Below are 17125 nucleotides of genomic sequence, written 5' to 3' on the forward strand. Positions count from 1 at the left end.
TTGTACTATCTTTGTATGCTGATCAGACCAAGGAGGAGGGTTTTTCCTTAGCCTATCATACAGAGGCTTTGCAAGACAGTTTAAATTAGGATAAAAATCCATGACATAATTTAAACTACCAAGAAATCTTTAAGTCGGGTTTTTCCAAAATTTTATCTGGAAACTTTGAAGTGAATGCAAGGGATCTCTCAATTGGAGTAATTGTACCCCGAGAGATGTAATGACCAAGAAATCTAATTTTCGTTTGAAAAAGAGATATCTTAGACTTTGAAACCACTAAACCATTTTTCTTAACAGCATAGAAAAACGTTTCTAGATGTTTAAAATGCTGTTCAATGGAATTTGAAAAGATTAAAACATCATCTATGTAGACAATGCAGAACTTTGAAAATAGATTAAAAATGTCATTCATGATTTTCTGAAATTCAGAAGGGGCATTTTTTAATTCAAAAGGCATCACATTCCACTCATATTGGCCGAATGGGACTGTAAATGCCGTTTTGTAACGATCTTTTGGATCAATCTGGATTTGCCAAAATCCTGATTTCATGTCAAACTTTGAAAAGATGAATGCAGAATGCAGTTTTTGTAAAAGATCTTTCTTATTTGGAATAGGATACCTAATCCACTTAAGAGCTTTGTTCAAGGGTTTGTAGTTGATCACTAGCCTAGGAGTTCCTCTTTCTATCTCGCTATTCTTATTGACATAGAAAGCTGCACAAGACCAAGGTGATCTAGACTTTGAAATTAAACCTTTAGACTCAAGATCTTTAATCTCTAATCTGCAATGGCTTTCTAAAGACTCATTCATCTGAATGGATTTGGCTTTAGTAGGGATTTGCTTATCTGAAAAATCATTTTCATATGGCAAATCTACCATATGTTGCTTTCGATTCCAAAAAGCATTTGGAAGATCAGAACAGAGTTCATTCTCAATCTTCATTTGAAAATCAGAAATTTTTCTTTGAATAAAATCATTTTGCAGTTGATCTAGGATTCTCTTCAAACCCACATCTTGTTGAAGATGAGAAAGATGGGTTTGTTTACCTTTGATCAAAGCAATGATTTCAAAATTGTAAATGGAATGTGCTTTGATAAGATTCAAATTTCTCTTTTTTGGTTTTTCTAGAAAAGGAAAAATAATCTTTGAATCTTTAGCTTTGAAAATGATTCCAGCAGTTGTCACTTTAAAGAGAGTTATCAAATTGATAAACGGAGTCCCTAAGATAACAGTTTGCTGAAGATCCTTTGTAAGAATAAAAACATTCTTTAAAGCAATGTTACTATTAAGAATTGCGGCTTCAGTTTTACCAGCAATCTTAATTTTTGAAGAATTGGCTGAAGTCAGCCTTTCTTTGGTTTCTTGATGAAACCTTCTAGGAACCAGTTCGCAGTTGATACAATTGAGGTCTGCTCCTGTATCAAACAACGCGATGGTTTCTATCTGGAAATCACCAGGGAAAACAAGCTTTATTTGAATCAAATATTTTCTTGAAGTAATTTCCTTTAAAACATTAATAAAGTTTTCAGGAACATTTTCAGAAACTTCAAGGTTTTGAAAATCATTTTCCTCATCAGAATCAGAATCACTATTCTGCTTGAGGATCAGGCTTTGGAGCAAAACAGAATCATTTTGTTATTTTTCTTTCAACTCTTTGAGTTCTGTTTTGATGGTTTTAATCTCCTTCTGGAGTTCCTGAACAGTAGGAAGAGGGTTTTTTGACTTCTTCCCTTTGTCCAAAATCGTAGTAAGATCATAAGTATTCTTACTAGAAGAAGGAACCAGAGATTCAGTTTTTAAAATTTCTTTTAAAACCTGTTTTTGAATGAGAGGATCACTAATATGCTTTACAGCCTCAAGAAGAGCTTCTTGTTGCCTAGTGAGCATATTAATGTTCTTTGAAGAGCTCTCTGAATCTGTCTCAGAACAATCAGTTGAGGTTTTGATTTCATCAATTTGAAATTCTTCCTCACTGTTTGAGAACTCTGATTCAGATGAATCAACTAGAAGAGCAGAAATCTTTTGCAAAACTTCTTCTTCTATTTGAAGCTCAAGAAGTCTTTTGGAAAACTTACAATACTTCGAAATATGGCCTTTCTTACCACATTTAAAGCATGTAATTTTTGAAAAATCTTTTTTAGAATCTTTCTTTGGAAATTTAGAATGAAATTTGGAAGAAGATGGTTTTTTATAGAAATTCTCCTTGCTTTTAGAAGGCTTTCTATATTTGGAAAATCGCTTCTTTTTGAAAGACTTTGAATAAGAATCAACTTTGCATTTCCCTTTGCAACTAGACACGGGCTCTATTGGGTTATACTCAACCGGTTACGGGAAACTACCTAGTTCCTGCCTAGTCTTTTCCATCTCCCATTTGAGCTGTCTTTGAAGCTTAAGGTCATGACAAATCTTTAAACCTTCTTTCTGGGTTAGACTAACTAACTCACCATAAGTGTAGAAATCATAAGGGATTTGACCGTTATGGGCTTCTCTTATGGTATTCCTAACTCTTTCACCTAAAATCTTAGGTAAACCGGCTAAGAACTTTTCTTTCCAGAAAGGTTGGCTAGAATCTTCCCTAAGCATGACTCTGGTTAGGAAAGTGTCTTTGTAACTTTGGAAATTGCTAAGCTTCTTACAGGTAAGGTTGCTAAGGAGCTCGGCATTTTTGTCTTTAAGCAGAGAAGGGTCTCCTATGAAATGAAGGGAAATAGTGAGGATTAGAGTTGATACTGCATCCTCAATCGGATTTCCTATTTCATCTAGAATGGGAGTTCCTTCTATTGTGGTTTGGATAGCACCTAGGATTTGGAGTTGCTGTGCTTGAGTGAGATGATAATCCCACCATCCTTTAAGCTGGCCAGAAAATCCAGCTATCAGGAGCTCAGCAATGGCTCTATCGGAGGTACCACTTTGGGTTTTGTAGGCATTGGCTGCCATGGTCATCTGTTGCAAGAGACCAAGGATGTTGTACTCAGACATTCCATCTATATTCCATTCATAGACGGAGGAGGCATTGAATCTAGACTGGGTTAGGATGTTGTTCCTATTTTCAATTCCTAGATCTGGAGTAGTACTCCTAGGAGTATTCCAGGTTAATCTAGGGGCTTGGATTCCTAATCTGTTGATGTTGAAGGGTTTTGGAATGGGGCTTTCAAGCTCTGAATCATTTGATTCATCGCTTTGGGCTTGTCCTATTGCACTGATATTCCTACTGCTTTGAGGAGTATCTGGCACTAGATTTTTGGACGACTCAGAGGTTGCTAATCTACTTAGCTGTTCTCTGACTGCTTTGGCAAACTCAGTTTGCTTTTGGAAATGGTCTTGGCTTGGCTTTGTAAGCTGATAAGGCTTTAAAAATGGGTTTTTAAGCTTCTCTGATTGGTTCGACTCTTTTGGTTGATCAGTACTGGGGATTGGAGATGTCACCACTACAGGGGGCTTTTGAATCTGGTTTTCTATTCTAACCAGTTGCTTTCCTATAGTGTTTAGACAGGTGTTTGAGAAATTGTTCTGTTGAACAATGTTCTTGACATTTCTATCTAGGTCTTCGCCTACTAATTTGTAAGGTGTAGCCTCTATCTCACTCTCTCCATAAGGAATGGTTATCTTCCTAAGGGGAGGATGCTCAGACTGGACAGTTAGGTTTTCTCCTACCTTCCATTCAGGGGCTTTGTTCCTTACTGTGACAGGACTAATGTACTTATCCTTAAAGGGATAAAGGATACCATTTTCTTTGTAGTAAATTTGAAACCAATCAAAAAATTTGATTTGGGCTTTGTTTTGAATGCAAAATTGATAGTATTTTTCCTGAATACTATCTTTTTCTTTTAAAAAATTCTTAAAAAACCAAAGTTTCTTAAGATGGTTTTTCTTTGAATAGAAATCTTCATGCAAGAGTTTTTTATCAATTTCAAACTCTTTTGAAATCATGTTGATCTCTGCTTCAAGGTTTTGGGTAATGGCTGATGGTGATGGTGAAGATGGGGTAGAGGTTATCTCTATATCTTCGTCATCTTTCTTTGGATCAGTGTAGACTGGTCTGGGGATGTTGCTTTGGTAATCAACATTCTGAAGTGTATTTGGAACATCAGATGTTGAAAATTTGGGTTGAGTTTGAGATGGAATTGGTTCTTTGTAAGGAGCATAGATAACAGAAGGAATTTTGGATACCCTTCCAATATCTATGGTCGAGGTTGAAGAACCATCATCAGAAAATCTAGAGGAAGTTGACTTTCTATTGAATGTGATCTTTACCTTTCCATCTGGATATTGGGCTATGTGTTTAAGGTTTGTGTTTGGTTCTGTTTGCTTTGGAGAAGTAGGTTGGGTTGGGATCCATTCTTCTGGAAGTGTAATGTATTTCCATTGAATGGTTTTTGGAATAGTTGCGTTTGATTTGGATAGATCTGTTTGTAGGAACAGTGTTTCTCCTTTTGGTGAGTGAAGCTTGTGTTTGGAACCAAAGGCAGAAATCATAGCTTTGTAATGAATTTTGAAAATTAATGCTATCGGAATAGATCCTTCAAGCATTTTGTAATTGTGAGTTTTGATTTGAAGAACGATGCTCTTTAAAATATTTTTATCGTTTAAAGAAATCGTGATATTTGGAAAACAATTGAAAGAAATAGGTCCTTTATTGAGGCTCGACTCAACAGTACCTAACAGGGAATCATAGAAATTTGTAAACCTAGCATCCCTAAGGACGGCTAATATGGAAGTATCTAGACCTTCTCTGGTAAGGGGCTTAATACCTACCTGGACTAGACCTATGTGGATATACTTATAATCCTTTTCCATATGCTTTTGGAGGGTCTTTGGATTTAAGAGATAAATCTCTTCAAAAGGCTTTGAAATTTGGATATCTCTTTCTTGATCTTGATTGTAAAATCAGTCTTGAAGAGAGGGAACTTTGAAAACTCATAAATTTGTTTCTTTTGGACTTGGGGTATTTTCCAATCGTCAATATGCTTTGAAAAATCTTCAATAGTGATTTCTTCACTATTTACTGAACCTTGTACCTCGATGATTCAGAGGCGGAAGAATTTGAGAAAGAAGAAGATCTATGGGAAGAAAGGTTCTAAATTCATTTTAACCTAAACCAAAATAACTTTCTAGACAAGCTGGACCAGCCTCCGACTTACTATTGCGCATAAAATGAAATGAACTACTTCTATAGGAAACCCGATGCGAGTTTAAAATGAATGTAAAATCTTTATAATGTAGATATGCTTCTAATCCCGGAACCCAATTGGCTCGATACCAAACATACATATATATATATATATATATATATATATATATATATATATATATATATATATATATATATATATATATATGTAATTTTAAATAGATTAAAATAAATTGTAAATAGTTTTGTATATATATAATTATAGCTCCATATAATTATACTGAAACCAACAAATATGATTATAAATTATTATATCTAATAGTAATAATAGGAATAATGATAATATTAAAAGTAGAAACAGATTACAGGTGTTATACTTGACCTCTTCATGGTGAAATCATCCATTGGAAGAGAAGGAGGAGGAGGGGTGAATCAAGAAGGAAATGCATGGACCTTCAAGTATTAGTGGTGGCAAGCTTCAAAAACCTAAGCTATGAGAACTACGGATTTTTAAGATGAAAGATCAACTAGGCTACGAGAACATTGTTTGTTCATTTCATTGAGGATGGCTTTTTTGCATTTGCTGAGGAACATAAATTGTTTTCGCATGTAACTGTCCTGTTCAAATGGAGCTTAATTATCTAATTTTTTATTTTTATTTTTTCAGATGATGAAATCTAATAACGCGAAACTTTAACTGCTACAGCTTTTATTCTGATCCAACTCTTAACGTTCTGCATAATACTGGTGGCAAAAAAATAGGACTGAGTAAAACTAAGTGATAGAATAAACAAATAACAAAGAGAATAGATAAAGAGTTATGCATCATATGTTAAATAATTAAAAGAAAATGTGAATATAAATCCAGCGGGTTAAATTGTCAAAGGATAGAACCGTAAAATTAAACCACTTATTATCCTTATCAGTAATGTTAATAATAATAACAGCAACAACAACAACAATAACTATAATAATATCAATAATTAGAAATATAATAAAACGCTGTACATATTCATAAATATCTCATGCTGATCTCTGGTAGCTTTGAACACAACAGATATCTAACTTGGTAGCACCAAAGTGCAAATTCCTGTCATACACACACAGACAACACCCCCAACAGGTAACCACCCAATATACGCCCTAAAAACGTATGTATATTGAGCGTTATCTCAAAGATAATATATTTCAATTAACACTCGACATCCAAAATGTGATTATATAGATTACATTAATGAGTGAGTACTTTCTTTGATAATAATAATAAGAATTTAAAACACTATTGTTCGCTCTCAAATAGTATAGAAAATATTTTTCATCTTTCTAATTCAATTTTTCCTTATTTAAAGAAAATTTCATAATATAAAGCATTTATTATATAAAATATGTGTATATATTTACTATAATGTTATAAGTTTATTTACTCACCTGGTATGAAGGACTCGACCACTTATACCTTCACTAAAGTTTTTTGCTAAATTCCTCTCGATTGCTATTCGAGCGTACAATCCTAAAATTTCATGCACAAACATATTTTATAATTAATCTTAAGTTTTGTTTCTAATAATCCTCAATCAATGTCTAGTATTTGATATTTAAAATCTAATTCTAATCCTAATATTATTTTAGCATAATCCTATTAATTATCTATCTATTTCAATTAACTAATTTTACCAAAAATTTAGCAGCATCTCACTTATAATTCAAACTAATTTCTCCTATAAAAAGGAGTCCAAGACCTGTAATAAATATTCAAACAACACATTTTCATGAGTTCTCAAAAAAAAAATTAATTTTATCAAATTTAATCTCCTTCTGATCAAGTAGTATATCATACGCAACTAACTAATAATTATTTTACCATATCTAATCATTTTTCTAGCACATGAAATTTCATCATAACTAGTCCCCTCTGTATCGATCAATAATTATATTAATAATGATTATTACTACTATTAATTTATTTTTCAATGTTAATATATTATTTACTCTCTATTATAATTAATCTTAAGTATTTAAAATCTAATAGTTGATCTATCTCAAAAATCAAGCATCATACCAAAACTAATTATTTTATTCCAACTATATTATTTATGTTTTAATTGATATTAATTCTGCTTATTTTCTCTAATTATTTAATATATAAATTTTATTGCCTTTATTTATTATAAATAAATAAGATATTATTCTATCATTGTTACGACCCTATTTGTGGGTCTGTGATCAGCACTAGGGAATGGGTAGGCGTAAGACCACCGAATTCCATAGTAAGCCTGACACTCACTGACTTAAACAAATGTCATCTCAATTAATGCTAGTAATTGCCACAATTTATCGGAACTATTAAATTTTACACAATTAATTCGGTCTGCCAGAAGAATTTGGCGAGATCCGAAACTCAGAAAATTTACAACTGATACATCTACTATTACTACTGCAGTAAATCTAAGATTTTATAAATTAACATACTAAATCAAATACACCACCCGATAATGAAGGAGTCGGGTTACTGATTAAGAGTCACAGGAAGACTAACAGTCACGAATCCAAAAAAACAGTAAATTGAGACTGTCAGTCTCGAGAGTGAGTTAAAATCATATATCCAAAAAAAAAATTGTAAACACTTCAATAACACATTTATTTAATTTAAAATAAAAATTAAGTCATGCAAAAATAATCGTGTCATATCATGCTTAAATTAACTAAAAAAGATTTCACACCCTACGGGACGGAGTACTCTAGAAGAATCCTAATCCCAACACTAATATCTCGATCAACCTCAATACTGATATCTCGACTAGCCTCAACTCTAACATCCCGACTAATCTCATTCCAACAGGACTGGCGCCTAGAGAGTGAAGCTCGACCAGAGTCCTAACTCCAGTCCAGTCACTTAGTATTCACTATCAGCCTTAGCTTTTCGGCTCTCTTATTCCAATAAGACTGGCGCCCAGAGAGCAAAGCTCGACGAGGGACCTTACCTCTAGTCTGGTCACTTAGATTTCCAAATAAGCCGGTGCCCAGAGCAGGGACCTTTACTCCGGCAACCTCACTCTACTAAGCCTAGAGAGCGATGCTCGACCAGGGACCTTTACTCCGGCAACCTCACTCTACTAAGCCTAGAGAGCGATGCTCGACCAGAGCAAGTCATAATATTTACCTTTCAAATTTACCTATTTACCTTTTCCATCACTCTCGATCCTATATGCGTTCTACTGTCGTCCTATCTCGTGTCATCATGTAATAATAAATTCAATGATAAAGGAAATGATATATAAATGAATAGTAATCAAAAGCATGATACAAATGAATAATAATTAAATGAGTAATTGCAATCAAAGATTTATGTATGACACATGCATAATCGATATATAACTTTAACTCACAGTTTTGGCAACCTCCTAGCTCTGCTCTGGTGCCTCGGTTGGAGCGAGCCGAACAGACGGATTATCTAATCACGAAAAATAATTTATCAATAATGCTGAACAATTTATAATTTGACCCTAGGTCTAGATTCCTAGGAGTAACTGTCTAAGAATCTCGACTCTGGTAAATTCTACTGAAAATTCAGGAGAACCTCCCCTACAATACGGACATTTATCCCTTGTAAATCGGGTCCAAGACCTGCCAGAAAATACTACAAATATCCAATAATTCAAAACAACGGGAATCGGATCCCCAGACTTCACTATTTCCCGACTCCGCCACACAACACAAAACACGAGGGCAGACAAACCGACAAACAATTATTTTTGACTCATAAATATCATCTAATACTCAATACAAATCAATAAGCATAAATTAAATCAAAGAATTCTTAAAACAACGGGCCAGAGAAAATTACCGAAATGCTCGATCGCTCAATCGACTCGCCTCTGGTCGCCGGAGTCCGATTGACGATCCGAACACACTATCGGACTCGAAATGACGCACTGATGACGATCCTTGCTTCTGATTTTCCGATCCGACCCTCGATCATCCAGAGAGATTACAGACGATCTCGACCGTCGATTTGCAAATGAAGCTCGATCACCAGGAAACCGGTGCCATTGTGAAGCTTGAGCTAAGGAGAGTCGGGATACGTCCTTCGATCATCCATCCTCCGCCAAAGCTTGCTGAAAAAGCCAGAAAACCCCATTACCTCACTAGAATTCCCTCCTTCGACCACCAAAGTGGCCGCCGAAGAGAGCTCTCACCGAGAAGCGGTGCCACCGTGAGGCCGCTGGATCAGCCGAAAAAATGCCTAGAAGCCGCTGCCTTCCTTGTGCGCTTCCGCCGGCCGGCATCGCGTGCTCGGCGATTCGCCAACCTACCGGACGATGCGACCGCTTCTTCCCTCTTTCATGGCCTTCTTTCTCTCTCCCCGACTCTTCTTTCCCTTCTTTTATATCGACAATTGATCCCTGAAGTCTCCCTTTCTTACAATTAGGTCCCTCAACTTTTTTAATTACTTACAATTTCACCCTATAAAATTTTAATTTAACCCCTGACCTTGTTTTCAGCCTTTCAATTAAGCCGCTAACTATTTAATTTGGGCCAAGTTAGAATTATTGAAAATACACAATTAAATATATACCCCTGGCCGACATATTTATTTATAAAAATACCAAACTTACAGATTTTCATTAAACTCCCATAATAATAAAATTATTCTTTTAATCCTCATCATAAAATAAATTTCTAATTTAGTCCTAACACACAATTTATTTAATTAATCAATTTGCTAACTATTTTCCAACTTAAAATTTAATACCACTAGCTAATTAAAATACCAATTTTTTAAAAAATTTCTTTTATAAAAACATCCTTTACAAATTCTTCCATAATTTCCCTATATATAATTTTATTTATGTAAATGTATTTGGAGAAATTCGAATGATCAAGAATATAATTTACTCTTCAAATAATTTACTTAACTAATTCTTAAAATTTTAACTATTTGGGTATAGATAAATAACTCATTTATTTGTCTAATATTAAAATTTAAAATTATATTTAAATCATTCTGATTAAACCGAATAAAAATAAAGCTAAAATTAATTTAAATAAAAACTAATTTATTAATAATTATTAATAGTAACATTATTAAATGAAAATTTCCGAATATTACAGTCATTATATCAATTATTTACTAATAAATTAAATTTAATTATAGACTAATCACTTAATTCAAATATCAATCGCATATATTTAAATAAATTATTTAAATTTCTAGCTATCGCTTTAAGGTCACTAAATTAGTAATTCTAATTAATTAGCTTCACAATTCTAATATTATAAAACAACTAATAATAGAACCTTTATAAAATTTAGCACATTTCTCAATTTTACTTAATTTTAATAACACATTTAATTTTTCAAAGATATTTTCTCAAATTAATACTAGTATATTTTTAATTAATAATTTTTCAAATCATGAAGCTGAAGGAATTACCTAGACGCGTGCTAAAATCAGTTGATTCACCTTTGGCCATCGGAGTCCGACTGAAAATTTGAGCACGTCTACGAAATCAAAATAATGCATAATGATGGTTCTAGCATCGGGTTTTCAATTTAGCCCCTAATCATCCTGAATCATCACGGACAGTTCTTAACTGTTGATTTTCTAATAGAGTCCGATCGCCACAAAATTAGTGTTATCGAAAAGATTAGGACAAGAGAGCTTGATGGTGTGTTCTAATCAATCTAACATCGCCAGAAATGGCTGGAAAAGCCCAAAAAATGAACTGTCTACACAACTTTTCTTTCATCGAATCTCACTCCTTCAGCCATCATTGCCATTACTGCTGCCCCCATATAAAACCCCATGCTCAAACAAGTGGATCGCCACCAAAAACAGCTGCTATAGTTGTCGAAAATGCATCAAAGAGTTGCTGTGCTTTCTTGCCCATTTTTGCTGCCTGACGTTGTCGTTCATTGCCGTCAGTGCTGCTACCATGCTTGCCAATGCCTCTTTATCTCCGACCAATTCCACCGCACCTCAGATGAGTTCTTTCTCCATTTGCCATTGTTGGCAGCCTAGCTCTTTCTTCCCCTTCTTCTTCTCCATTCCTCTCTTTCTTTTCTTTTTTGTTCTTTCTATAAACACTTTTTGTCCCTCTATTTTATCTTTTATTTATCTTGGCCCAGGTTAAGTTCTATCTAGTCCTTAATCTTTTCTTTGTTCTATCAAATAGATTCTTAATCCTTTAAATTTGGCTTAATTTACAGTTTGGAAAATATAAGCTTACTATTATAACCTTACTTTTAATTTAAGAATTACCTTAATACCCTTATCGATATATTTATTTATAAAAATACCAACCAATATTTTCTCCATTTAAATCTCATATCAATTCAATTATATTTTTAGCTCCTATCTCATAATTAATTATTAAATTAATCCTAACACTTAATTAACTTAGTTAATCAATTTTATTAACCCTTTTCAAATAAATCCACTACTATTTGCTAATTAAAAAATTTATCATTTGCCATCATAAATTCTTTTTATAAAAATAAAATATTTTTATAGCTTTCAAATATAATATTTGATGCATATATTCAAATTGAAGAATTACAGAATGACATTTACAAAAAGATAATTCGCTCTTTATATAAATTACTTAATTAGTTAATTGCAATTCAAACTAATTAAAGATAGTTTAATAGATCTCCTTTTCTTTATCTTGCACTTGAAAATCCTTTTGAGAATAAAACTCTCAATAATAATCTTTTATAAATTATCCCATTTAAAATAATTTTTTTTTACTCTAATCGCATATAATAAATTTTATAACTTCTAGTTTCTTCTTCTTCTTCTCAGGTACGGGTGTTACATGGCAATAGTTGGAGAAATTCTAAGAACATAATTCATACAATTCATCCTTCTTTGTCATAAACAAAGGAAGCACAAGACTTATGCTTTTACTATTATTGAATATTGGACTGCAATAACTTGCTGTCCTTTGAGTTACAATTTTACAATGTCCTTTTTATTTAAGCAACAATGCACATAGCAGGACATACACACACTGCAAGCGACTAGGAGGATAATCAGTCCATCAAAGTAATGGTAACCATTTTTGGTTTGGGTCTCCATTGAAAGACCAAATAATTATTTGTTTAAGGCTCGGATCCGAATTTGCCACATCCAGCACCAGGCCATAGTACAAATTCCAAATGGTACCATCATTCTTCAACATCCATCGTTGGCCTGCGGATCCAGAATTGCAAGAGAGGACTTTGACAATTGTTCCTTGTGTACTAGCATCACCTGTAAGACAGTTATTTTGATCTTGCTGAGGCCGTATTGAACCATCTGCAAAAAGAGCCCATTGTTGTTCAGCCTTTTTATTTACGCACTCCTCTAACCACACGTTTCCACTATTTGCTTGCAAGCAAAGGTCGTATAAACCAACAATGGATGTCACAAACGGTTCGTTATTATTAGTTGGAAGCCAACCTTGACTGGTGGCATATATGTTGGTCCGCACTGTAAGTGTGGTGCCACTGTTCCCTGATGTTGCTGCCAAAACTAGACCAGATATGGGATTTATGATGGTTCGATTGTCCCATATTTGCCAACGGGTGGCATCAATTATAGCAGTATCACAATCATATATCATCACATGGTGTCCTGGATTGTAACCGCAAGTGGTCAAACACTTGCCATTAGATCGAATAGTACCGTCTTTCTTCAAAGTCCACAGCTGGTTCACATCTGTACTAGATTTGCAAGGCCATAATTGTATCGAGTTACCGTCACGGTAGTCTCCATCTCTAACATCGGCACATAGACCATTTCGACCCATAATACGCATTGTGGGCTCAGGATCTACACAAACATCATCATTAGAATTTGATACCATTGGCTTTGCAAGTAAAGGGTGCTGCAATGCTGCCGGAGGAGCGCACCTGTACACCATGAGAGCTATGATTGGGATTAATTTACTCACATCGAATATATAGAACATGGAACCATTACGTCTTTGTAGTTGAATTGGATTAGCAAAGGCTCCTTGGTTAGACTCTTGAATTGTAGTGGAAAGTCTCCCCCAGTTATTCTCAAGTGTAATTACGCTAGGATCTGGAGCAGAACCTCGACTGTGCCGAATTCTGCTGCCCATTTCTCCCTCGATATACTGAAATCGTATTGCTTCTGAAATCATTTGGATGCAAACTATAAAGGAGCGAGCTAAGGTTGGAAGTTGAACGCCACCTGTGGTATATCGATAAAGCGCTGAGATAGCTTCCTCCATTGGACCAATTCCCAATTCGATATCTTCTCTCCGACCTCTTCGACCTCCCTGACTTGCAATCTGCTCCAATCTATCATAGTTACCTCCAAAGGAGAATGGTTGTCGACTTTGAGAATCTGTGAAAAGATGAGTAATTGCTTCTGCATCTTCCGGATTGTCAGGCTGAAAGAAATAAGCATTGTTTCCTGCACGGTAGCCAACCACATATACATTGGTGACATCCACTGCTAATGTAATAGAAAGCTCTGCCTGATTTGTGACTTGAACTAAAACAAACCGTTGGTTTATTAGCAAACCAACTCTGTTTTGCAACACTGGTATTTCATGTCTCACGTCATCTCCAGCTAATAATTGACTGCGCATAGCATTAATAAAGTCTCTGTAGCTTTCCGCTGTGGCACTCACAGTGGTAAAAATTATAGTTGGGTACTGTTTTAGCAATTTATTATTATTACTATCCTGCAATGTGAATGACCACCCGGAAGTGGATCCAAACCAAAGCCATGTTGCCACCGCATACAGCCATATTACAATAGTATTTCCTCTCAGTTTCATCTCTGACTGCAGCAATTCTTGGAATCTTACTAGCTGTTCAAAAACATTAATATTCTCTTATATATGGCTTATTAATCAAATAAAAATGCATGTAAATGTTTGATCAAGAATGTGCTAAAAAGAAAAAAATAAGAATGCTTGATGAAGACGAACAAACATATAGCATTAGTACAAAAGAACAAATTGAAAGATTAAATTGAATTGAAGTGAGATCATCCATTTCTAAATGAATAAAAACTCAAGGATGGATAAATGGCTGGCCAGTCCATATTATTGATGCAAAAAGATACCACGTAACCAGAACTAATAAAATATTGGATCCTGAAAAAGGTGTCTTTAATGGTGTGGTGAATCCCATTAATTATCTGGATCATCTTAGAATCATATAGAAAAAGGGGAAAGGAAAACGATACCGGTAAATCATGAAAATAAAATAGAGCAAATTACTGAAATTTCTTTGAATTTTGACGGATTAACATCTATATCTTATTTTTCTTTTTCTTTTTCTTTTCTTTTCACAATTGATTGAATCATCATTAACTTTTAAAAAATATATATATTCTTTATATTTACTCCCTCAGTATTTGAAATAAAATAACATTTTAGTGCGTCAAATTTTTAATAAAGCAACATTTTATTTACTCAATTGTTAACATTCTAAGACTAAAGAGTTACTATTTTGCAAATCAGTGAAAAATGTTATTTAAAGTAAGAACTTGAATAATAATATTGATTGAAGAATTAAAATATTTAATATAGAAAATAAAAGAAATGTAAGTATAAATGTTTTTCGAAAGTTAAGAGGCACCTAATTAACAAGTCGAGTTAAATTAGCTGCAAATAATTACCTTCTGTGAGAGAAAAAAAAGTAAAAAAAAAAAAAAAAAGAGAAGATGGAAAACTGGATTAATTCCTAAGGGACAACTTCAAAATATACATGCATGCAAGGGTACTCAAAAGATTTAGAATAGCTGCATCACTTACACTAATTACCAACTTAGAGCAAGAGGTGATTTCTTTTCTTTTTCCTTCTATGTTTTAAAGAAAAGCAAGAGATGTTTTTTCTGGGAAGAGAGTAACAGATGGTCTGATCTTTTGCATCAGACATCATCTCCCTTTATAGGGAAAATTTCTTTTATTTTTATTTAAGGATTCCAATCCCAAGAAGGCACTTTGCTGATAGCTTTGTTGGTTGAAGAAAAATTAATAAAAAAAAAAAAAAAGAATTCAAGTATAATCAACAATTCTTTCAATCCAATATTTACCTACTAATAGAGAGGTAATCATTGTAACGCACGTTAGTATTATATTATAATTTTACTATAATTCTTTTAAATAAAAAAATATGTATTTACAAATTGTGACATTTAAAATATTTTGATTCGTATGAGTGCTGTTTTTTTTTTAATCTTTTTTCGTTATTATTTTACTTGTATTTGATAATATGCATTTAGAATTTAATAACTCAAAATATTATTATTTGAGCATTAAATCAATTTCATCATACCAGTGACTTTTTATTCTGATTTGATGGTAAAGTAACAAAATTAAAAATTATTAATTTATAAATTCATATTATCCGATACAAATAACGTAAAAATAATTAAACTTATGAGAGTCGAAAAGTTTTTAAATATGAGAGACATTTTTATTATAATTTATAACCACATACTTTTCTTTCTTTTGAAAAAAATATATACTAAAAATTATAAAAACAATAAAACCGCATGTTATCTTTTTGTACTTATTTTATAAATAAATTATTCTTCCTATGACAACTATTATTAAGTATAATATTATTTCAATTCTATTACCAGAAAAATATTTTAATTCTAATATTACTTAAATGAACTAATATAACAAGAAAATAATAAAATTATAGAAATTAAAAATAGAAAAGACAGATTTATAATAAAGCACTGTGGTAAATTAACTTAACTCTATTTCTCCTTCAATTGATTAATTCTCGATAATTCAATTGTAATTGTTTAATAATGATTTATTAATCTTAAATCTCTTAGCATTTCTTTTCGTTGTCTACTAATTTTAATTATTCTATTGTCCAATAACAAACAACTCCTTAAGTTGTATGAATAAACAATGAACCATACAAATTAAGTTATATTATTTCCATTTAAGCTATATTCTCATAAAATTTATTACCTTGACTTATCATGAGCTTTTATTCCTATTATTCATTGGAAATATTAAATCAATTAAAATAATAACTAAGTATTTGAAAGAAATAAGATTAATAATACCCCTTAATATATAGAGAAAATCAAATTAAATCAATTGAATATCATAGAATTAAGCTACATCAACGACCCTAATAAAAAGACCTTAGTGGGCTAAAGAATGAAAACTAAAATCTAACATTCAGTTATTACATTTCTAAAAATAAGAGATTCATGTAACATATAACACTAACTTTTGATTATTTTGTTTATATTTTGATTAAGTTTTTATTTAAGGAACAGAATATTATGAGCTCCATTTTTAGCATACTTGATAATGGAAAAGAAAATTCAGAGGAACTCTTCTTTTTCTTTTTTCTAGACTGTATTGATATATAATTTCTATATTTATATAGATTTAAAAAAATCTTTATATTAATGGGATTTTAATTTTTCTCTTTTTATCATCTCAAAAGGTCTTAATAATTTTTAGCTAAATAATTTAATTTAATAATAAATAATATTAATAGAAATACAAATGTAATGGAGACGGAGAGACAAAAGATTTCTTTTAGGATAGTCTCGGTAACAAATTAAGAGGAGACGGTATTGGATATGGATTAAATTTTTTAATTTTTTAAAATTTGTTCTTATTGTTGTTAGTGGTATCAAGATACCATTGTTTCACGAAATGGGACGAATTTTCAATGTGATCGGATAACTTGATGATTATGCAAGTCTTGGTAGTATATTCATTCTATTTGTAATAGATGCTTGAACCAATTATAATTTTATTTAATTTATTTGTATATAAAGTTTATTAATAATTAATTTTTATAATTACATTAATCATTTAATATCAATCAGGAAAGCATTAAATAAACAAACATATCTTAGCCTAGTTTAAATTCTAACAAATCAGTCCGGAACACTAATTAATTAAAAAAGGAAAAACACAAATATCTTGCACAAGTTCAGATCAACTTTATCCGACCAATCCTAGGAAATTCACTAACGTAAA

At 32.4% G+C, this 17125-nt stretch overlaps 1 protein-coding gene across 2 annotated transcripts; it reads right to left on the bottom strand.

Annotated features, from left to right (window-relative positions):
• Positions 1-12009: 12009 nt before the first annotated feature.
• Positions 12010-15038, bottom strand: LOC8273266 (ricin-like). Of its 2 annotated transcripts, none has more exons than XM_002534175.4 (2): positions 14912-15038; positions 12010-13960 (listed from the first exon to the last, which is right to left on the bottom strand). In XM_002534175.4, exon 2 carries the CDS (start codon positions 13925-13927, stop codon positions 12176-12178), a length of 1752 nt encoding a protein of 583 aa, XP_002534221.2. In that variant the 5' UTR covers positions 13928-13960; positions 14912-15038; the 3' UTR covers positions 12010-12175. The 2 variants fall into 2 exon arrangements, with proteins under 2 accessions (XP_002534221.2, XP_025015727.2); XM_025159959.2 differs by having other exon boundaries at positions 12010-13956; positions 14912-15024.
• Between the last annotated feature and the right edge of the window lie 2087 nt (positions 15039-17125).

Source organism: Ricinus communis, chromosome 8, assembly GCF_019578655.1.
Source record: "Ricinus communis isolate WT05 ecotype wild-type chromosome 8, ASM1957865v1, whole genome shotgun sequence".
NCBI classification, from domain to species: Eukaryota; Viridiplantae; Streptophyta; class Magnoliopsida; order Malpighiales; family Euphorbiaceae; genus Ricinus; species Ricinus communis.

Coding starts and splice junctions, on each gene's coding strand:
- LOC8273266 (XM_002534175.4), bottom strand. CDS start 13,927: ATGAAACTGAGAGGAAATACTATTGTAATATGGCTGTATGCGGTGGCA.